This window comes from Cherax quadricarinatus, chromosome 9 (assembly GCF_038502225.1).
Source record: "Cherax quadricarinatus isolate ZL_2023a chromosome 9, ASM3850222v1, whole genome shotgun sequence".
In the NCBI taxonomy this organism is placed as follows: Eukaryota; Metazoa; Arthropoda; class Malacostraca; order Decapoda; family Parastacidae; genus Cherax; species Cherax quadricarinatus.
In genome coordinates, this window is record NC_091300.1 from 38,983,226 (window position 1) to 39,008,225 (window position 25,000).

Sequence of the window (25,000 nt, forward strand, 5' to 3'; positions counted from 1 at the left end):
GAACAAGGAGGCTTTAGGAAAGGTAGGGGGTGTGTGGACCAGGTGTTTACAGTGAAACATATAAGTGAACAGTATTTAGATAAGGCTAAAGAGGTCTTTGTGGCATTTATGGATTTGGAAAAGGCGTATGACAGGGTGGATAGGGGGGCAATGTGGCAGATGTTGCAAGTGTATGGTGTAGGAGGTAGGTTACTGAAAGCAGTGAAGAGTTTTTACGAGGATAGTGAGGCTCAAGTTAGAGTATGTAGGAAAGAGGGAAATTTTTTCCCAGTAAAAGTAGGCCTTAGACAAGGATGTGTGATGTCACCGTGGTTGTTTAATATATTTATAGATGGGGTTGTAAGAGAAGTAAATGCGAGGGTCTTGGCAAGAGGCGTGGAGTTAAAAGATAAAGAATCACACACAAAGTGGGAGTTGTCACAGCTGCTCTTTGCTGATGACACTGTGCTCTTGGGAGATTCTGAAGAGAAGTTGCAGAGATTGGTGGATGAATTTGGTAGGGTGTGCAAAAGAAGAAAATTAAAGGTGAATACAGGAAAGAGTAAGGTTATGAGGATAACAAAAAGATTAGGTGATGAAAGATTGAATATCAGATTGGAGGGAGAGAGTATGGAGGAGGTGAACGTATTCAGATATTTGGGAGTGGACGTGTCAGCGGATGGGTCTATGAAAGATGAGGTGAATCATAGAATTGATGAGGGAAAAAGAGTGAGTGGTGCACTTAGGAGTCTGTGGAGACAAAGAACTTTGTCCTTGGTGGCAAAGAGGGGAATGTATGAGAGTATAGTTTTACCAACGCTCTTATATGGGTGTGAAGCGTGGGTGATGAATGTTGCAGCGAGGAGAAGGCTGGAGGCAGTGGAGATGTCATGTCTGAGGGCAATGTGTGGTGTGAATATAATGCAGAGAATTCGTAGTTTGGAAGTTAGGAGGAGGTGCGGGATTACCAAAACTGTTGTCCAGAGGGCTGAGGAAGGGTTGTTGAGGTGGTTCGGACATGTAGAGAGAATGGAGCGAAACAGAATGACTTCAAGAGTGTATCAGTCTGTAGTGGAAGGAAGGCGGGGTAGGGGTCGGCCTAGGAAGGGTTGGAGGGAGGGGGTAAAGGAGGTTTTGTGTGCGAGGGGCTTGGACTTCCAGCAGGCATGCGTGAGCGTGTTTGATAGGAGTGAATGGAGACAAATGGTTTTTAATACTTGACGTGCTGTTGGAGTGTGAGCAAAGTAACATTTATGAAGGGATTCAGGGAAACCGGCAGGCCGGACTTGAGTCCTGGAGATGGGAAGTACAGTGCCTGCACTCTGAAGGAGGGGTGTTAATGTTGCAGTTTAAAAACTGTAGTGTAAAGCACCCTTCTGGCAAGACAGTGATGGAGTGAATGATGGTGAAAGTTTTTCTTTTTCGGGCCACCCTGCCTTGGTGGGAATCGGCCGGTGTGATAAAAAAAAAAAAAAAATAATAATATATACATATAATATATATATATATATATATATATATATATATATATATATATATATATATATATATATATATATATATATATATATATATATATATATATATATATATATATATATATACAGTGGATCCCCGGTTAACGATATTTTTTCATTCCAGAAGTATGTTCAGGTGCCAGTACTGACCGAATTTGTTCCCATAAGGAATATTGTGAAGTAGATTAGTCCATTTCAGACCCCCAAACATACACGTACAAACGCACTTACATAAATACACTTACATAATTGGTTGCATTCGGAGGTGATCGTTATGCGGGGGTCCACTGTATATGTATATATATATATATGTATGTGTATATATACATATATATATATATAATGTATATATATATATATATATATATAAGCTTCGGTGGTAAATGCAGCAGCGAGGAGACGGTTGGAGGCAGTGGAGATGTCCTGTCTAAGGGCAATGTGTGGTGTAAATATTATGCAGAAAATTCGGAGTGTGGAAATTAGGAGAAGGTGTGGAGTTAATAAAAGCATTAGTCAGAGGGCAGAAGAGGGGTTGTTGAGGTGGTTTGGTCATTTAGAGAGAATGGATCAAAGTAGAATGACATGGAAAGCATATAAATCTATAGGGGAAGGAAAGAGGGGTAGGGGTCGTCCTCGAAAGGGTTGGAAAGAGGGGGTAAAGGAGGTTTTGTGGGCGAGGGGCTTGGACTTCCAGCAAGCGTGCATGAGCGTGTTAGATAGGAGTGAATGGAGACGAATGATACTTGGGACCTGACGATCTGTTGGAGTGTGAGCAGGGTAATATTTAGTGAAGGGATTCAGGGAAACCGGTTATTTTCATATAGTCGGACTTGAGTCCTGGAAATGGGAAGTACAATGCCTGCACTTTAAAGGAGGGGTTTGGGATATTGGCAGTTTGGAGGGATATGTTGTGTATCTTTATACGTATATACTTCTAAACTGTTGTATTCTGAGCACCTCTGCAAAAGCAGTGATAATGTGTGAGTGTGGTGAAAGTGTTGAATGATGACGAAAGTATTTTCTTTTTGGGGATTTTCTTTCTTTTTTGGGTCACCCTGCCTCGGTGGGAGACGACCGACTTGTTGGGAAAAAAAAAAAATTATATATATATATATATATATATATATATTATATATACATACATACATACATACATACATACATACATACACACACACACGGGGGAGCAAAGTTACTACTTATGGGTGATTTCAATCACAAGGAGATTGACTGGGAAAACCTGGAGCCCCATGGGGGTCCCGAAACATGGAGAGCCAAGATGATGGATGTGGTACTGGAAAACCTCATGCATCATGTTAGACACACTACCAGAGACAGAGGAGAGGATGAACCAGCAAGACTGGACCTTGTATTCACCTTGAGTAGTTCTGACATCGAGGATATCACGTATGAAAGGCCCCTGGGAGCTAGTGATCATGTGGTTCTGTGCTTCGACTACATAGTTGAGCTCCAAGTGGAGAGAGCAGCAGGAATAGGGTGGGGAAAAACCAATCTACAAAAGGGGGAACTACTCAGGCTTGAGGAACTTCTTTCAAGACATTCAGTGGGAGAGGGAACTAACGGGAAAACCAGTACAAGAAATGATGGACTGTGGCAACAAAATGCAAGGAGGCAGAGGAGAGGTTTGTTCCCAAGGGAAACAGAAATAATGGGAAGAACAGAACGAGTCCTTGGTTCACCCAAAGGTGTAGGGAGGCAAAAACTAGGTGTACTAGAGAATGGAAAAGGTACAGAAGACAGAGAACTTGGGAAAATAAAGAGATTAGCCGAAGAGCCAGAAACGAATATGCACAGATAAGAAGGGAGGCTCAGCGGCAATACGAAAATGACATAGCATCGAAAGTCAAGACTGATCCGAAGCTGTTGTACAGCCACATCAGGAGGAAAACAACAGTCAAGGACCAGGTAATCAGACTGAGGAAGGGTGATGGGGAACTCACAAGAAATGACCGGGAGGTATGTCAGGAGCTCAACACAAGATTTAAAGAAGTATTTTCAGTGGAAACCAGTAGGACTCCAGGAAATCAGAGCAGGGGGGTGCACCAGCAAGTGCTGGATGAGGTACATATAACCAAGGAGGAGGTGAAGAAGCTGCTATGCGAACTTGACACCTCAAAGGCGGTGGGACCAGACAACATCTCTCCGTGGGTCCTTAAAGAGGGAGCAGAGATATTGTGTGTGCCATTAACAAAGAACTTCAACACATCATTTGAAACTGGGCAACTCCATGAGGTATGGAAGATGGCAAATGTAGTCCCAATTTTTAAAAAGGGAGACAGACATGAGGCACTAAACTACAGACCTGTATCACTAACGTGTATAGTATGCAAGGTCATGGAGAAGATCATCAGGAGGAGAGTGGTGGAGCACCTGGAAAGAAACAAGTGTATAATTGACAACCAGCATGGTTTCAGGGAGGGAAAATCCTGTGTCACAAACCTACTAGAGATTTATGACAAGGTGACAGAAGTAAGACAAGAGAGAGAGGGGTGGATCGACTGCATTTTTTTGGACTGCAAGAAGGCCTTCGACACAGTTCCTCACAAGAGGTTACTGCAAAAGCTAGAGGATCAGGCACACAACAGGAAAGGCACTGCAATGGATCAGAGAATACCTGACAGGGAGGCAACAACGAGTCATGGTACGTGACGAGGTGTCAGAGTGGGCGCTTGTGACAAGCGGGGTTCCACAGGGGTCAGTCCTAGGACCTGTGCTGTTCTTGGTATATGTGAATGACATAACGGAAGGGATAGACTCAGAAATGTCCTTGTTTGCAGATGATGTGAGGTTAATGAGAAGAATCAAATCGGATGAGGATCAGGCAGGACTACAAAGAGACCTGGACAGGCTACAAGCCTGGTCCAGCAACTGGCTCCTTGAGTTTAACCCTGCCAAATGCAGTCATGAAGATTGGGGAAGGGCAAAGAAGACCGCAGACACAATATAGTTTAGATGGCCAAAGTCTGCAAACCTCACTCAAGGAAAAAGATCTGGGGGTGAGTATAACACTGAGCATATCTCCCGAGGCGCACATCAATCAGATAACTGCTGCAGCATACGGGCGCCTGGCAAACCTACAGATAGAGTTCTGATACCTCAGTAAGGATTCGTTCAAGACTCTGTATACCATTTATGTCAGGTCCATACTGGAGTACACAGCACCAGTTTGGAATCCACACCTAGTCAAGCACGTCAAGAAATTAGAGAAAGTGCAAAGGTTTGCAACAAGACTAGTCCCAGAGCTACGGGGATTGTCCTACGAAGAAAGGTTGAGGGAAATTGACCTGACGACACTGGAGGCCAGGAGGGTCAGGGGAGACATGATAACGACATATAAAATACTGCGCGGAATAGACGAGGAGGACAAAGACGGGATGTTCCAGAGATGGGACACAGACACAAGAGGTCACAATTGGAAGTTGAAGACTCAGATGAATCAAAGGGATGTTAGGAAGTATTTCTTCAGTCATAGAGTAGTCAAGCCGTGGAATAGCCTAGAAAGTGAAGTAGTGGAGGCGGGAACCATACATAGTTTTAAGGCAAGGTATGATAAAGCTCATGGAGCAGGGAGAGAGAGGACCTAGTAGCAATCAGTGAAGAGGCGGGGCCAGGAACTATGACTCGACCCCTGCAACCACAAATAGGTGAGTACACCCCCCCCCCCACCATCCGACTTACAACGTGCTCGACTTACAACCATGTTTTTTTTTGCCAAATTTCTGGGAAATAAACAACTTTGTGTTGTACACAGTGTTTATCCTAAACCTTACAGTATAAAATACAGTACTAACAGCATAAAAAGTAAAGTAAACATAAAATACCAAAATAAAACAATAAAATAAAGTCATTACAAAAATGTGATATTGATATTCAGTAGTAAAGTTCGACTTACGTCCATTTTGACTTATGACCGGTTTCACGGAACCGAACTCGATCGTAAGTCGGATGGTAGGTGTATATAATTTTCAACAGCTGTTACTGGAATTGTTGGGACATTGCATCCGGAGGCTTGTAAACTACTACAATGACCAGATTTAGATTCTCAATCTTTACTGCTAAAACTTCAACTACATCATTTCAGGCTAGCAGTTCTGTGCAAATAAGTGACTCTGCAATATACAGGCCAACCCCCCCCCCCCCTTTTGCCTGTTCACTCTGTTGCACCTGCATAGGTTATAATCTGGGATCCATATTTCGTTGTCCAAGTGATCCTTTATGTGGGTCTCTGTGAAAAATGTGAACATTGCATTTTCTTCTGCAAGCAGTACAGGGATGAAAGGTATTTTGTTGTTCATTGTTGGCTTTAGACCCTATTGCAATAAAATTGGAATATTCACTAATGATTTGTTTGTGCTAAAAAAAAAAAAGACTCAAACATTTAAGAAGTGTGAAAGACAAGCTATATAATGTCTTGCTATAAAATATGAGCTACAAAGATAGGCTGAAAGTACTTGGATATGCCCTCAGCGGCTTGTAGAAGCTAACAGGAAGACATATTAACCACATAGTCTTATTTTTATTTTTTATTAACACACTGGCCATTCCCCACTGAAGCAGGGTGATCTGAAAAAGAAGAAACACTTTCATAATTGTCTTGCTAGAGGTGCACCTACACTACAGTTCAAAAATGGCAGCATATTTCCACCCCCCATCCTTCACAGCACAGACACTACCTCTCGCCTCCAGGACTCAGGTCCAGCTAACTGCTTTTCTGAATCCCTTCATAAATGTTACTTTGCTCACACTCCAACAGCACATCAAGTCATAAAAACTATTTGCCTCCACTCGCTCATATCTAAAATGCTCACGCACACTTGCTGGAAGTCTAAGCCTCCTTTACCTCCTCCGTCCAGCCTTTCCTAGGACGACCCCTACCCCACCTTCCCTCCACTACAGCTTTATATACCCTCTCGAGTCATTCTGTTTTGTTCCATCCTCTATAATTGTCTGAATCACCTCATCGACCCCTCCTCTGCTCTCTGGGCAGTACTTTTATAACCCCTCACACCTTTTTCTAATCTCCAAACTACAGATTCTCTGTATAATATTCACACCACACATTGCCTTCAGACAAGACATCACTGCCTCCAGCCTTCTCCTTGTTGCAAAATTTACCACCTATGCTTCACACCCATATAAGAGCAATGATACCACTATACTCTTTTATTACTCTTCTACAAGCCACTGAGGGCATATCCAAGTACTTTCTGCCTATCTTCGTAGCTCATATTTTATAGCAAGACTCCTTAAATGTTTGAGTCATTTTTTTTTTAGCACAAACAAATCATTAGCGAAAATTCCAATTTTATTGCAATAGGGTCTAAAGCCAGCAACGAACAACAAAATACCTTTCATCCCTGTACTGCTTGCAGAAGCAAATGCAATATTCACATCTTTCACAGAGACCCACATAAAGGATCACTTGGACAACAAAATACAAATCCCAGATTACAACCTATACAGGTGCAACAGAGTGAACAGGCAAAAGGGAGGGGGAAGGGTTTGCCTGTATATTGCAGAGTCACTTATTTGCACAGAACTGCTAAATGCCTCAAATGATGTAGTTGAAGTTTTAGCAGTAAAGATTGAGAATCTAAATCTGGCCATTGTAGTAGTTTACAAGCCTCCGGATGCAATGTCCCAACAATTCCAGGAACAGCTGTTGAAAATTGACCACTGTCTGGAAAATCTTCCAGCTCCTGCCCCCAACATCTTGCTCCTGGGGGATTTCAACTTAAGGCACCTAAAATGGAGGAATACAGCAAATAATGTTGTTGCAGTGATAACACCAGGAGGCAACTCAGATGAGGACTCACACACACACACACACACACACACACACACACACACACACACACACACACACACACACACACACACACACACACGTCAAGAAACTAGAGAAAGTACAAAGGTTTGCAACAAGGTTAGTTCCAGAGCTAAGGGGAATGTCCTATGAAGAAAGATTAAGGGAAATCGGCCTGATGACACTGGAGGACAGGAGGGTCAGGGGAGACATGATAACGACATATAAAATACTGCGTGGAATAGACAAGGTGGACAAGGACAGGATGTTCCAGGGAGGGGACACAGAAACAAGAGGCCACAATTGGAAGTTGAAGACACAAATGAGTCAGAGAGATAGTAGGAAGTATTTCTTCAGTCAGAGTTGTAAGGCAGTGGAATAGCCTAGAAAATGACGTAGTGGAGGCAGGAACCATACACAGTTTTAAGACGAGGTTTGATAAAGCTCATGGAGCGGGGAGAGAGAGGGCCTAGTAGCAACCGGTGAAGAGGCGGGGCCAGGAGCTAGGACTCGACCCCTGCAACCACAAATAGGCGAGTACAAATAGGTGAGTACACGCACACACACACACACACACACACACACACACGCACACGCACACGCACACGCACACGCACACGCACACGCACACGCACACACACACACACACACACACACACACACACACACACACACACACACACACACACACACACACACACACACGCACACACACACACACACACACGCAACAAGCTTTTAAATCTCTGCACAAAATTCACCTTAAACCAGCAAATAATAGAGCCTACTAGATTGGAAAATACACTGGACCTCATCTTCACTAACAATGATGAGCTGATACGAAATGTCACCACATCAAAAACAATATACTCAGATCACAACATAATCAAGGTTCAGACATGTATGCGCAGAGCCCCAGACCGACAAAATGTGATCAGTCACGAGGGAGCCTTCACCAAATTAAACTTCAATAACAAGATCATAAATTGGGACCAAGTAAACCAAGTCCTAAATGATATAAGCTGAAAAGATAGCCTAAGCAGCACAGACCCCAACTTATGCCTAGAACAGATTAACTCTGTGGCACTCAATGTATGCTCAAGGCATATTTCTTTAAGAAAAAGGAGTAGATGTAATATAGAAAGAGACAGACACTCCCTTTACAGGTGAAGGAAAAGAATAACAGAGCAGCTAAAAGAGGCCAATATATCTGCAATGCGTAGGGAGACACTGGTCAGAGAAATAGCAAATATCGAACTAAAGTTAAGGAATCTTATAGGTGTCAGGAATCGCAGGAAGAACTAAAAGCCATAAATGAAATCAAAAGAAACCCATAGTATTTCTTTTCTTATGCCAAATCAAAGTCGAGAACAACATCCAGTATTGGGCCCCTACTTAAACAAGATGGGTCCTACACAGATGACAGCAAGGAAATGAGTGAGCTACTTAAGTCCCAATATGACTCAGTTTTTAGCAAGCTGCTAACCAGACTGAGAGTCGAAGATCTAAATTAATTTTTTATGAGAGAGCCACAGAATTTGGTAAACACAAGCCTATCTGATGTTATCCTGAGGCCAAATGACTTCAAACAAGCGATGTATGACATGCCCATGCACTCTGCCCCAGGGCCAGACTCGTGGAACTCCGTGTTCATCAAGAACTGCAAAAAGCCCCTATCATGTGCTTTCAACATCCTATGGAGAGGGAGCATGGACATTGGGATCATCCCACAGTTACTAAAAACAACAGACATAGCACCACTCCACAAAGGGGGCAGTAAAGCAACAGCAAAGAACTAGACCGATAGCACTAACATCCCATATCATAAAATCTTTGAAAGGGTTCTAAGAAGCAAGATCACCACCCATCTAGATACCCATCAATTACACAACCCAGGACAGCATGGGTTTAGAGCAGGTCGCTCCTGTCTGTCCCAACTACTGGATCACTACGACAAGGTCCTGGATGCACTAAAAGACAAAAAGAATGCAGATGTAATATACACAGACTTTGCTAAAGCCTTCGACAAGTGTCACCATGGCGTAATAGTGTACAAAATGCATGCTAAAGGAATAACAGGAAAAGTTGGTAGATGGATCTATAATTTCCTGACAAATAGAACATAAATAGTAGTAGTCAACAAAGTAAAGTCTGAGGCAGCTATGGTGAAAAGTTCTGTTCCACAAGGCACAGTACTCACTCCCATCTTGTTCCTCATCCTCATATCAGACAGACAGGGATATAAGCCACAGTGCCATGTCTTCCTTTGCAGATGACACCCGAATCTGCGTGACAGTGTCTTCCATTGAAGACACTGCAAGGCTCCAAGCAGACAACACCCAAATCTTTCAATGGGCTGCAGAAAACATGAAGTTCAACGATAAGAAATTTCAATTACTCCGATATGGTAAATGTGAGGAAATTAAAACTTCAAACTTCATCGGAGTATAAAACAAATTCCAACCACACAATAGAGTGAAAAACTAACGTCAAAGCCCTGGGAGTGATCATGTCGGAGGATCTCGCCTTCAAGGACCATAACATTGTATCAATCGTATCTGTTAGAAAAATGACAGGATGGATAATGAGAAGCTTCAACACGAGCGATGCCAAACCCATGATAACAATTTTCAGGTCGCTTGTTCTATCTACGCTGGAATATTGATGCACACTAACGACACCTTTCAAGGCAGGTGAAATTGCTGACCTACAAAATGTACAGAGAACCTTCACAGCACGCATAACTGAGATAAAATACCTCAATTACTGGGAGTGCTTGAAGTTCCTGAACCTGTACTCCCTGGAATGCAGGCAGGAGAGATGTATGATTATATACACCTGGAAAATCCTAGAGGGACTAGTACCAAACTTGCACACAAAAATCACTCCCTACGAAAGCGAAAGACTCAGCAGACGATGCAACATCCCCCAATGAAAAGCAGGGATGCCACTAGCACATTAAGAGACAACACAATAAGTGTCAGGGGCCCAAGACTGTTCAACTGCCTCCCACGATACGTAATGGGAATTACCAATAGACCCCTAACTGTCTTCAAGCAGGCACTGGACAAGCACCTAAAGTCGGTACCTGATCAGCCAGGCTGTGGTCTGTATGTTGGATTGCATGCAGCCAGCAGTAACAGCCTGGTTGATCAGGCCCTGATCCACCGTGAGGCCTGGTTACAGACCGAGCCGCGGGGGTGTTTACCCCCAAAACTCTCACCAGGTAAACTCCAGGTAATACATGTAAACAGCCTTTTTTCAACATTTTCCCACCTACACGTTTAAAGCTATTTTAAATGTGGCCAGTACCACTTATTAGTTTCTGATGTCTCACTGACGAGGTACCTGGATGCTGTAGCTTGAATCCTGGGGGAAAATTTAACACACTTCTGTACCTACAAATATTCCACCAGTAACTTTATGAATATAGCATTCTTCTGAGGGCCCTGAATCTGCACTCTCTAGAAAGGCGTAGAATTAGGGGGGATATGATTGAGGTGTATAAATGGAAAATGGGAGTAAATAAAGGGGATGTAAATAGCGTGCTAAAAATATCTAGCCTGGACAGGACTCGCAGCAATGATTTTAAGCCAAAAAAAATCAGATTCAGGAAGGACATAGGAAAGCACTGATTTGGTAAGAGTTGTGGATGAGTGAAACAAACTCCCGAGTACTGTCACAGAAGCTAAGACGTGTAGTTTTAAAAATAGGTTAGATAAATGCACGAGTGGGTGTGGGTGGGTGGGTGTGAGTTGGACCTGACTACCTGGTGCTACTGGGTCAGATGCCGTGCTCCTTCCTTAAGTGGAGGTAACCTGACTGGGTGGGCCAGTCCCAAGATGAGCTTCTCCAACAGTCAAGATAAAACCAACCAGTGGTACGATCAATGACTCCACCAAGCTTGCCCTTGCTGTGGCAATCAGGGGTCTACAGGCCAAGATTAATACCATCCTCTCACTCCAAGAAGCCTTCATTATTGTCTGTGAATGACGATGTTGAAGCTGAAAAACTACTGACCTCTGCTTTGTCCACTCTACCAGACCGTGGCTTCAAAGTCATGTCCTCTCCTGCCTTACGGGCTAAGAGGACTGTCTTCTTGAAGAGACTTGACAAACTGATTACCATACAACCTGTTGAAGACCTAAAGACCTCCATAGAAGAACAAAATCCCTGGGCTACAGTTGAAAGCATCACCAAGATTCCTACTGCCTCCATGCTGAAAATCACTTTTACTGATGTGACAATGGCTGCCCAAGCTATGGCTGAAGGCCTGGCCATATATTATTACTTCATTAACTCCAGTCATATTGAAGCTGAGTGGTACCATCATATTACTCAGTGCTGGAGTTGCTACTCTTACCTGCACTCTACAAAAGACTGCCCCACAAAAGACAAAGTTCTGCTCTACCTGCAGGTCTGAAGGCCACGATTCCAAGACTTGTACTTCTACTGCCCCACTTAAGTGTCTCAAACCATACCATGGGTGGGGATAGAACCCGCAATCAGAGAGTCTCAAAACTCCAGACTGTCGCATTAGCCACTGGATCAGCTAGCTTTGAGGGGACTTGAAATAGAGTTCATCACGGCCACGCTAGCTGGAGATTCATCTGTAAAAACTTGCATTTGTGGTCACAGTGGTGCCTATGCTAACCTTTCTATGGTGTAGAAATGTACCTAGTTGGACGACTCTTACTGTGGCTAGCTGATCCAGTGGCTAACGTGACGGTTTGGAGTTTTGAGACTATGATCGCGGGTTCTATCCCCACCCGTGGTATGGTTTGTTTGCAATCGTGTCATTATGATTTCGTGAGTCATGTTAAGTGTCTCAACTGCAAAAACAATCACCATACTACCACTGCAAAGTGCCCCACTCGTCGAGAAATTCTGAAAAAAAAAGCCAGGAAGCAGAACAGAATTATTATTATTATTATAATCAAAAAGAAGCACTAAGCCACAAGGGCTATACAGCGCTGAGCAGAACAGAAGAAGATACCTTCCAAGTCACCTACTTATGCTGCCATCACCAAACTCCAGGCTGACACAACAAAACTTTTAAAAGCTACCCAACCCTCCACCACTATTCCATCAGCTTGTGAACCTACGAAAGTTCATTCAAGTTCATTACTGTATGCTATATGCACACATGCATAATATGGCATTACCAGGCTCCTTCAACACTGTTATTAACAAGCTCTTCCGATTGAACAACATGCCAAACTTTACTTTCCCAGACTCTCCACCATCTGCCGTCATCATCAAGCTCACCAAAGAATTAGGCAACATCACAATACCTGAAATTCCATCTCCAAGAAACAACCAATCAGCAACTTCCAACGTCACCACCGTTGTGGACCAATCACCTGAGTCTTCCACCTCTTTTGCTACTACTAACGAACCACCTGTTTCATCTCCAACTCAACCACCACAAGCCAAGAAAGCTAAGACACTTTCTCCTGAAAATCCACTTCAAGATACTCGAAGACCTGAAGAAATGGAAGAGGAAACAATATTTAGACCAACTGAACCCCTCACCTTCTATACATATAACCCTCACACCCCGTTGCTATATGCACCTCAGGTCATCTATTCCATGTACCATGGTAGTATCAAGTACACTATTGCTCCTGGATGCAATCCCCACACTGAAACTGCCCTAATTGCAGACTTAGAAAAAGACAGCAAAAGTCTGCTCAAACTTGGTTTATTATCAAAACCTGCTTTCAAAAGACTTCAAAATGGCTCTACGACAGGAACGAAAACTAACAAAACGCAGATATGAAGTGTTATCCACCAATCAACGCTGATCCTGTCTCCTCTCTGCATACTTAACAGCCAATCATATTGAAGCATGCCTCCCTCTCTACCCTGCTTCCCGCCGATCTCCAGCGGGTAATTGATGACTTGTCTAGGAATTTAAACTGATAGATTATAGAGGTATGGGTGTTTGTGGGAAACAATCAGGCTGCAGCATTAGGGTTAAAAACAGCAGTTATTACCGGGATACCTCAGGGATATGTTTAAAAGACAATATTCAAAATAAAGTTGCTAGTAATGGCAAATCAATTGATCAACAAACAAAGAGCGATAGTAGAGGGCAACGAGTGACTAGCTCTCTAAAGGTTTACTATACAAACAGTAGGAGTCTAAGAAATAAGATAGATGAGCTAAAATTACTTGCAAGTGTAGGTAATACAGATATTATTGGTATAACAGAGACCTGGTTCAACCTGAAAGATAGAAAAATGCCTTCTGAGTGCAACATACAGGGTTATAAACTATTCCACACTGATAGGGTCAACAGGAAGGGTGGTGGTGTGGCGATGTATGTAAGAGAAAATTTAAACTGTTGTCTTAGACATGATATAAGATTAGAAACATCGAACACAGAATCGGTTTGGCTACAGTTTCTCGAGGGACGTGACAAACTAATTTTGGGTGTGATTTATAGGCCCCCAAACCTTGATAGGGAGTGCAGTAAGCTGTTATGGGACGAAATTCATAAGGCATCTAGATATGAAAATGTTGTGATAATGGGAGATTTTAACTTTAGACAAATTGATTGGAACAATATGACAGGAAATCTTGAGTCAGTGACTTTCTTGATACAGTTCAGGATTGCTTTTTAGAACAGGTTGTGACAGAACCAACTAGAGGAAACAATCTGCTTGACTTGGTTCTTGCCAACAAAGATTCACTAATTAATAATCTTGAGGTTAATGATGAGCTTGGGGAAAGTGATCACAAATCACTTAGATTTAATATATCATGGAATTACCCAGATAACTGCAATCAAATCTCTGTCCCAGATTTTCGCTTGGCCGACTTCATGGGACTGAAAAATTACTTGGGTGGGCTAAATTGGGATGTCCTGGCTATGGGTCAGGTAGGTGATCTTTGTTGCCAATATGACATTTTTCAGAGCATAGTTCTAGCTGCCCAGACAACTTTTGTTCCGAGTAGGGAAATTAGATCTAACAAAAATGATCCCAAATGGATGAACAATAGATTAAAACATCTCATTGGTCAAAAGAGAGGCATATATAGGAGTATCAAGAGAGGGGATGGGCAGTTAAGAAATCAACATATTCAATTAGAGAGAGAAATAAAAAAAGGAATAAGAAAAGCAAAAAGGGATTATGAGGCTAAGGTCGCAAGGGATTCAAAGACTAACCCAAAAGGGTTCTTTCAGGTATACAGAAGTAAGATTAGGGACAAGATTGGCCCACTTAAGAGTAACTCTGGTCAGATCACTGACAGTGATAAGGATATGTGTGAAATTCTAAATACCTACTCCCTCTCAGTTTTCACCCAGGAAAATACTAGCGATATTCCTGAAATAATAGATTACGTAGAACAGGATGATAATAAACTATGTACGATAGCGGTAACTAGTGACATGGTCCTCAGACAAATAGAGAAACTAAAACCTAACAAATCCCCAGGCCCTAATGAACTGTTTGCAAGGGTGTTAAAGGAATGTAAAGATGAACTCAGCATACCTTTGGCTAATCTTTTTAACATATCACTACAAACTGGCATAGTGCCTGATAAGTCTAAAATGGCAAATGTAATACCTATTTACAAGGCAGGTGACAGGTCCTTGGCTTCGAACTATAGACCAATAAGCCTTACCTCCACAGTGGGAAAACTTATGGAATCAATAATTGCTGAAGCAATTCGTAGCCATCTTGACAGGCACTGATTGATTAATGATTCTCAACACGGTTTTACAAAGGGGCGTTCCTGTCTTACGAATTTACTAACTTTTTTCACTAAGGTGTTTGAGGTAGATCATGGTAATGAATATGATATTGTGTATATGGACTTCAGTAAGGCTTTTGATAGAGTTCCACACCAGAGGCTATTGATGAAACTTAGGGCACACGGAATAGGAGGATAAATTTTTTCCTGGGTAGAGGCATGGCTGACAAATAGACAGCAGAGAGTTTGCATAAATGGGGAGAAATCAGAATGGGGGCACGTCACAAGCGGTGTTCCTCAGGGGTCAGTGTTGGGCCCGTTGTTGTTCACAATTTACATAAACGACATAGATAGAGGGAATAAATAGCAACATAAGCAAATTTGTTGATGACACCAAAATAGGCCATCCAATTCATTCTAATGAGGACATTAGAGCACTCCAGGATGATTTGAATAGACTGACGCAATGGTCGGAGAAGTGGCAGATGCAGTTTAATATTGACAAATGCAAGGTTCTAAATGTTGGACAGTTAAATAACCATGCCACATATGAACTAAATAATGTAGATCTTAATACTACCGATTGCAAAAAGGATTTAGGAGTTCTGGTTAGCAGTAATCTAAAACCAAGACAACAGTGCATTAGTGTTTGCAATAAAGTTAACAGAATTCTTGGCTTCATATCAAGAAGTATAAATAGAAGTCCTCAGGTTGTTCTTCAACTCTATATATCCTTGGTTAGGCTTCATTTAGACTATGCTGCTCAGTTCTGGTCACCGTATTACAGAATGGATATAAATGCTCTGGAAAACGTACAGAGGAGGATGACAAAGTCGATCCCATGTATCAGACATCTTGTAATAAAGTTGGTAGAATTACCGACAATATGTAAAGTAAAAGGACACAAGTGCAACTAATGTGACATTTTATGTCACATTAGTTGCACTTGTGTTCTTTTACTTTACATCAGACATCTTCCCTATGAGGATAGACTGAGGGCCCTGAATCTGCACTCTCTCGAAAGGCGTAGAATTAGGGGGGATATGATCGAGGTGTATAAATGGAAAACAGGAATAAATAAAGGGGATGTAAATAGCGTGCTGAAAATTTCCAGCCAAGACAGGACTCGCAGCAATGGTTTCAAGTTGGAAAAATTCAGATTCAGGAAGGATATAGGAAAGCACTGGTTTGGTAATAGAGTTGTGGATGAGTGGAACAAGCTCCCGAGTACAGTTATTCAGGCTAAAACGTTGTGTAGTTTTAAAAATAGGTTAGATAAATACATGAGTGGGTGTGGGTGGGTGTGAGTTGGACCTGACTAGCTTTGCTGCTGGGTCTGGTACAGTGCTCCATCCTTGAGTGGGGATGACCAGACTGGGTGGGTCAATGGGATAATCCGGGGGGTGGGTCATTGGTCTAATCTGGGGGGGGGACATGGACCTGCTCCGCGTGGGTCAGTAGGCCTGTTGCAGTGTTTCTTCTTTCTTATGTTCTTATGTTCTAACCAATCGCTGACCAGATCTACAGATCAACCACCATGATGCAGCCTGCACAGCTTGCCCACGTCGTCCACATCCTCTGCCAAGTCCTGATCTCTCCAGCTCTATCCCACGATTGCCTCAGCTGCTGGGTTAAGCCCTGGCTCTATTTCTACAACTAAAAACACTCCTCTCCAGCGCTATTCTTTGTCTGTCCCGTCTTCCTTGCTCATCCCATTGAGATTTTACCTGAACTTGTTCATTCGTTCATTCGTTGGGTGGGCCATTGGTCTAAGCCGGGGGTTGACATGGACCTGCCCAGCATGGGCCAGTAGGCCTGCTGCAGTGTTCTGCTTTCTTATGTTCCTATAACCGAAAGGCTCCATGTTTGTTTACCCGGCTAAGTGAGATATATAGACAGTTTCCTTACACCTACTGCCTTTGCAGTAGGTGTAAGGTGCAGTAGGAGAACAGCTCTTACTGTGAAAAAAAAAAAAGACAAAAGATGTATGTACTAGGTAATCACCTGGACTTGGAGCGACGGTCTCGGCCGAGCGTGGACGGGCGAGAAGGGATGTAGTCAGCCTCGTTGCGACCGTCAGGCAGAGATTCATCACTGTCTGGCCGGTCACCCTCGTAGCTACCCCTTGATGAGTCCTGCAGGGAAGACATGCTGGTGAGGCCCACTCCAGCTGTGGCAGAGAGGGGATGGGGAAGGAGGGAGGGAGACAGTGGAGGTGTCTCGCTAGAAAGGACATGACTTTTCTTACTGTTACGGATTACATGGAATCACAGGAATACATTACTTTTTTTATGAAGGGAAAATTAACAAATTATTGGTTTCAAAAAAATTCTGAAAACACACACACACACACACACACACACACACACACACGGCTGAAGGTTACCTGAAGACTATTTCGGGGCTCACCGCTCCAACTAAGCTGCCCCAAAGTGGGCAGCCTAGTTGATAGCCTGCTCAAACAAGCTGCTGATATTAGATGCACTCAGTCCATCATAGGCACCACAGTCCAGCTGATCAAGACCTAACCTGAGAAACTTATCAGTTTCTTGAAGACAGCCTAGGATCTGCTGGTAATTCCCCTGATGTATGGAAGTAGGGTGATGAAAAGTCTTGGTCCCTTTACATTCAATATTTCTTTGTGTACCTCATGCACTTGGATTTTCATTGAGGGTATTCTACACAACATGCAGAGCTTCTTGCTCTAGTAGGGGGTAATTTCGGTGTGCAGATTCTGGGCCAATCCCTCCAGAATTTTTCAGGTATAACTTATGTCTTTCGTGCCTACTTTCCAAGGAGTACAGCTGAAGGGACTTCAAGCATTAACAATAATTTAGGGCACTTGATTTATAGAGGTAGTAAAGATTCCCTCTATAAAGTTTTGCAATTTTGCCTGCTTTAAAATGTGCTGTTAGTGTGCAGCAATATTCCAGTCCAGAGAGAACAAGTGACACCATTGGCTTGGAAATGTTTTGAAGGTTCTAGTTATCCAGCCTATCAATTTCCTTGCAATGTGATGACAACTGTTATGAACCTTGAACGATTTGACATTATCACTTCAAAGTCCCTATTATTTTTACACTCCATTCGCTTTTAATTCTTCAAATTTTTCATAACAAAGAAACTGAAATTTGTCCACACTGAACATCATACTGTTGTCTATGACCCATTGGAAGATTTGTTTACTCTAAGCTTACAGATTTTCTAAATCGTCTGAAAGAACGATATAGTGCAATGACTTAAGTGTCTGTCTATGTCCAATATAAAAATGAGAAAGTACTGGGGAAGAATTCTGTGCCACGATGAACGATCTCTTACTTTGACAGCCTCTGATTTTACCTTGGAGGATTTAAAGTTTCATAATGAATCGTGCACATGCTGCTGCCCTGGGTTGTGAAATTATTGGAATTCCGAGTATTTAACAATCCTTCTTGTTAAAACTGATAGTGCGTCAGTGCTATCAGTCTCTCTCTCTCTCTCTCTCTCTCTCTCTCTCTATATATATATATATATATATATATATATATATATATATATATATATATATATATATATATATATATATATATATATATAGTGTGTGTGTGTGTGTGTTAGTTACCATTTTGTCCTAGGCACATGTCGATTAGACACTAGGCCTGTTGTATATCACTGAATATGTGTGTGTGTGTGTGTGTGTGTGTGTGTGTGTGTGTGTGTGTGTGTGTGTGTGTGTGTGTGTGTGTGTGTGTGTGTGTGTGTGTGTGTGTGTGTGTGTGTGTGTGTGTACTCACCTAGTTGAGGTTGCAGGGGTCGAGTCCAAGCTCCTGGCCCCGCCTCTTCACTGGTCGCTACTAGGTCACTCTCCCTGAACCATGAGCTTTATCGTACCTCTGCTTAAAGCTATGTATGGATCCTGCCTCCACTACATCGCTTCCCAAACTATTCCACTTCCTGACTACTCTGTGGCTGAAGAAATACTTCCTAACATCCCTTTGATTCATCTGTGTCTTTAGCTTCCAACTGTGTCCCCGTGTTGCTGTGTCCAGTCTCTGGAACATCCTGTCTTTGTCCACCTTGTCAATTCCTCTCAGTATTTTGTAAGTCGTTATCATGTCCCCCCTATCTCTCCTGTCCTCCAGTGTCGTCAGGTTGATTTCCCTTAACCTCTCCTCATAGGACATACCTCTTAACTCTGGGACTAGTCTTGTTGCAAACCTTTGCACTTTCTCTAGCTTCTTTACATGCTTGGCTAGGTGTGGGTTCCAAACTGGTGCCGCATACTCCAATATGGGCCTAACGTACACGGTGTACAGGGTCCTGAACGATTCCTTATTAAAATGTCGGAATGCTGTTCTGAGGTTTGCCAGGCGCCCATATGCTGCAGCAGTTATTTGGTTGATGTGCGCTTCAGGAGATGTGCCTGGTGTTATACTCACCCCAAGATCTTTTTCCTTGAGTGATGTTTGTAGTCTCTGGCCCCCTAGACTGTACTCCGTCTGCGGTCTTCTTTGCCCTTCCCCAATCCTCATGACTTTGCACTTGGTGGGATTGAACTCCAGGAGCCAGTTGCTGGACCAGGTCTGCAGCCTGTCCAGATCCCTTTGTATTTCCGCCTGGTCTTCGATCGAATGAACTCTTCATCAACTTCACGTCATATGCAAACAGGGACACCTCGGAGTTTATTCCTTCCGTCATGTTGTTCACAAATACCAGAAACAGCACTGGTCCTAGGACTGACCCCTGTGGGACCCCGCTGGTCACAGGTGCCCACTCTGACACCTCGCCACGTACCATTACTCGCTGCTGTCTTCCTGACAAGTATTCCCTGATCCATTGCAGTGCCTTCCCTGTTATCCCTGCTTGGTCCTCCAGTTTTTGCACTAATCTCTTGTGTGGTACTGTGCCAAACGCCTTCTTGCAGTCCAAGAAAATGCAATCTACCCACCCCTCTCTCTCTTGTCTTACTGCTGTCACCATGTCATAGAACTCCAGTAGGTTTGTGACACAGGATTTCCAGTCTCTGAAACCATGTTGGCTGCTGGTGATGAGATCATTCCTTTCTAGATGTTCCACCATTCTTCTCCTGACAATCTTTTCCATGATTTTGCATGCTATACATGTCAGTGACACTGGTCTGTAGTTTAGTGCTTCATGTCTGTCTCCTTTTTTAAAGATTGGGACTACATTTGCTGTCTTCCATGCCTCAGGCAATCTCCTGTTTCGATAGATGTATTGAATATTGTTGTTAGGGGTACACATAGCGCCTCTGCTCCCTCTCTCAGGACCCATGGAGAGATGTTATCTGGCCCCATTGCCTTTGAGGTATCTAGCTCACTCAGAAGCCTCTTCACTTCTTCCTCGGTTGTGTGTACTGTGTCCAGCACATGGTGGTGTACCCCACCTCTCCGTCTTTCTGGAGCCCCTTCTATCTCCTCTGTGAACACTTCTTTGAATCTCTTGTTGAGTTCCTCACATACTTCACGGTCATTTCTTGTTGTCTCTCCTCCTTCCTTCCTTAGCCTGATTACCTGGTCCTTGACGGTTGTTTTCTTCCTGATGTGGCTGTATAACAGCTTCGGGTCAGATTTGGCTTTTGCTGCTATGTCGTTTTCATATTGACGTTGGGCCTCCCTTCTTATCTGTGCATATTCGTTTCTGGCTCTCCGACTGCTCTCCTTATTCTCCTGGGTCCTTTGCCTTCTATATTTCTTCCATTCCCTAGCACACTTGGTTTTTGCCTCCTTGCATCTTTGGGTGAACCATGGGCTCATCCTGGCTTTTTCATTATTCCTGTTACCCTTGGGTACAAACCTTTCGTCAGCCTCCTTGCACATTGTTGCTACATATTCCATCATCTCATTAACTGGCTTCCCTGCCAGTTCTGTCCCACTGAGCCTCATTCAGGAAGTTCCTCATTCCTGTGTAGTCCCCTTTCCTGTAGTTTGGTTTCATTTGTCCTGGCCTTCCTGCTTCCCCCTCCACTTGTAGCTCTACTGTGTATTCGAAGCTCAAAACCACATGATCGCTGGCCCCAAGGGGTCTTTCATATGTGATGTCCTCAATATCTGCACTACTCAAGGTGAATACTAAGTCCAGTCTTGCTGGTTCATCCTCTCCTCTCTCTCTCTTGTAGTGTCCCTTACGTGTTGGTACATGAAGTTTTCCAGTACCACCTCCATCATCTTAGCCCTCCATGTATCTTGGCCCCCATGTGGCTCCAAGTTCTCTCATTCGATCTCCTTGTGGTTAAAGTCGCCCATGATCAGGAGCTTTGCCCTGCATGCATGAGCTCTTCTGGGCACTGTAGCCAGTGTGTCAACCATCGCTCTATTGCTCTCGTCATACTCTTGCCTTGGCCTCCTGCTGTTCTGTGGTGGGTTATACATCACTGCAATTATCACCTTGGGACCTCCAGAGTGAAGCGTTCCCGCTATGTAATCACTTTCTTCTCCGCTGTCTCCTCTCTCCAGCTCATCAAAATTCCATCGGTGTTTGATCAGCAATGCCACTCCTCCACCCCCCCCCCTGTTCCTTCTGTTTTTTCTCAGGATCTGGTATCCCGCTGGAAAGATGGCATCTGTTATCATACCTGTAAGCTTGGTTTCTGTGATCGCTATGATGTCTGGTGATGCCTCTGACTCTTTCATGCCACTCCTCCCACTTGTTTGTTATTCCATCAGCATTTGTGTACCATACCTTCAGTTTCCTTTCCAACACTGGTTTGGGGGTCCTGTGGGGGTGGGAGACCTGGTAGCATACTGTGGGATTCTATGGTTGGGGGTTGGGTGGAAGCTGTGGGTATGGATTGTATTGTGTGTTGGGATGGTGTGATAGGTTGTGGGGTTCTGAGGATAGTTGTGTGTGTGCTTGCCCTTGCTGCTCTGTTCTGCTCTGACTGACCTCTGCTGGTTCCATCCTTGTCTCCTTTCCTAGCTCCTTTCGCTTTTTTGTCCTCTCCCTCAGCTGCTGTCTCTCTGTTTGAGTTCTGTCTCTGTCTAGGAACACCACCTTGTACTCTTCCGAGCTTTTCAACCGTGGTTTCTCTTGGAGGATCCTGTTCCGCACTGTTTTTGTCCTGAGAATCAGGTGGATCGGTCGGTTTCTCCCCTTCAAGTACCCCCCTATTCTCTGAAAATTTACAATCTCATCCATGTCTTCTCCCCCTATTTCCGTGATGATTTTCTCAATCTCCTTTCTTTCTTCCTGCCGTCTTTTTCAAAGTTTATTCTCTATAAGGATTACAATGCTGAGTTTACAGAATTTGGTTATTGTATTGTTTACATGTAGTAAAATAATAATTACAGAGTGTACCACTAGAACACCTAGCATGGCTAGGCATTTCGGGCAGACTTAAATTAAATCTTAAGTTTAAAATATTACAAAATTATGAGGTAAGTTGGTATAATGGCTAAGTGACTAAATACTAGTTTGTGAGTTTAGCAATGTGAATGCTTTTGTTTTGGCACTATACATAGTTTCAGTATTGGAGTATCACAGGCCAACTTATGACTAGTTAAGATTCATTAGTTTGAGATTGAGATTGATATTTCTGTTTATGGTCAAATGGGTGAGCGAGTGTAAGTGTTAACCACCAGGTGGTATTCGTGTAATTAGTTGACAGGGTGTATCAGGGAGATAAGATGTTTTCTGATGGTAGTTTTGAAGGTGATGAATGTGTCTGCAGTTTTAGAATTTTCAGGTAGGGTGTTCAGTGTGTGTCCTTTCCTCTCTCTCCCGAAGCCCATGGATAATCACTGATTTTGCCCTTTCCTCCTCCCATTGCCTCTTCCTCTGTGACTCTGGTTCCTGTCTGTATGTGGTCATTTTCTCCCTTGATTTTTCCAGTGGCTCTTGGTAGCATGGTTGTGCCTCAGCATTCGACCTATCTCCCTCTCCATCTGCACCCATCTGCTCTTCCCTTCCACTCCCTGGCCCTTCTTTGCAGGCTGATATGACCTTAGCATAATTCATATCTCCTTCCTTCCTGTTCAGCCTCTCAGCTTCGTATGGTGTGTCTTCTCTGGTCACTACCCCTGAGACTTGCTTCAGCCTGTTTACCTCAAATTCTAGGACCTTTACCCTGGCAACTGCAGTTTCGACTTGTGCTTCCCAATTCTTCATCTCCTTCTCCAACCTCTTTTCCCATTTCACAGAGAGCTCTTTCTCCATTTTTTCAGAAAGCTCTCCTAATTCTCTCTCCCATTCTTGCTCTATCCTTTAACACTGCTCCTCCACCCATTCCTCCCTACCAGTACCATTGTCATCTGATCCCTGATTCCTGCGAGTCCCAATCATTTTTTTTTTTAGTGAAAGAGAAAGAGAAAAAAAAGGGGGAGATAGTGAGAGAGGGAGAAAGAGAGAGAAGGGGAGGGTAGAAGGAGGGGAAAAGAAGGGAAAAAGGGGGAGAAAGTGAGAGGGAAAAGGTAAGAGAGAGGGGGGGGAGTGACAAGGGAAGAGAGAGAAAAGAAGAGGAAGAGAGAGAGTAACAGAGGAAGAGAGAGAGGGAGAGGGAGAGAGGAAGAGTGAGAGGAAGAGAGGAAGAGAGGAAGAGAGAGGATGAGAGAAAGGGGGAGAGAGAGAGAGAGAGAAAGAGAGAGGAGAGGAGAGGGAGAGAGATGGGGGGGGGGAAAGGGTTAGAGGGTCACTTCACAGGAAGGTGTGAAATCCTGTATATATGTGTGTGTGTGTGTGTGTGTGTGTGTGTGTGTGTGTGTGTGTGTGTGTGTGTGTGTGTGTGTGTGTGCTACAGCTATTCAAGTACCTAACAGCAGAGCTGTTCTCACCAAGTGTGTGTGCATATGTTTATGTAAACAGTCCTTATTTCCCACGTATGTACTACATATGTATTGCATATGTACCCGATCTCTTGGTTCCCACTGTAGTCTTATGCGTTTAAAATTACGTTCAAAAATAAATACACTAGGCTTCGCCTATATGCCACTACCTCTAAATTCTATTAAATGCCAGTAAATGCTGCTTGTTCTAATTCTGATAGCTCGAGGAGAGTGACCCCCAATTCCAGCTAGAGACAGGTACTAATGACCCCATGCAACTCAAACTACGTGAATATTACTTGCGGCTGGCAGTGGAGTAACGTTGAGGGTCTGTCCTGTCCCAGAAGTTGATGTTTGATGCTTCTCGGTAATTTTTCCACTAACTTCCTGTATGCACTATAGTCTCTAGCTCTTCTAATTTTTTCACTCACTCACTGTATTTACAGACACATCTATACATATCTCTTATCTCCCTGGTCTTGAGTCACACTTATTCTTCAAAATACCCCACTGCGTTATTATGGCAACATTATTTAGGCCTGACACAACCGTTCACCCTTCCAACGGCCCCTACTAAACACTCAGCCACTATTTCCTTTGTTTTCTTTTCTGTGATCACTTGTATTTCCTTTTTTCTGGGCTTAAGTGATTATATGCAATCTTATGCATGCACACGCCTATATCCCACACTTTATTCCTTATGGCATAGTCAGAAATTATCACCAAAACACGAGCTCAAACCGCGTGACTCCTCCACGAGTGTGTTAGTTACCGTGTGTGGGTGTGTGTGTGTGTGTGTGTGTGTGTGTGTGTGTGTGTGTGTGTGTGTGTGTGTGTGTGTGTACTCACCTATTTGTGGTTGCAGGGGTCGAGTCACAGCTCCTGGCCCCGCCTCTTCGCTGATTGCTACTAGGTCCTCTCTCTCCCTGCCCCATGAGCTTTATCATACCTCGCCTTAAAACTATGTATGGTTCCCGCCTCCACTACATCACTTTCTAGGCTATTCCACGGCCTGACTACTTTATGACTGAAGAAATACTTCCTAACATCCCTTTGATTCATCTGAGTCTTCAACTTCCAATTGTGACCTCTTGTGTCTGTGTCCCATCTCTGGAACATCCCGTCTTTGTCCACCTTGTCTATTCCGTGCAGTATTTTATATGTCGTTATCATGTCTCCCCTGACCCTCCTGGCCTCCAGTGTCATCAGGCCGATTT

At 43.5% G+C, this 25,000-nt stretch overlaps 1 protein-coding gene across 1 annotated transcript in view; it reads right to left on the reverse strand.

The window, feature by feature from the left end:
* Nucleotides 1–25,000, reverse strand: part of LOC128685932 (uncharacterized protein CG43867) — a 1,104,857-nt gene that overhangs the window by 526,088 nt on the left and 553,769 nt on the right. Inside the window, exon 7 of the mRNA XM_070083118.1 lies at nt 17,032–17,162. Coding sequence (XP_069939219.1) covers nt 17,032–17,162 — 131 coding nt within the window. The remainder of the gene's footprint in view (nt 1–17,031; nt 17,163–25,000) is intronic.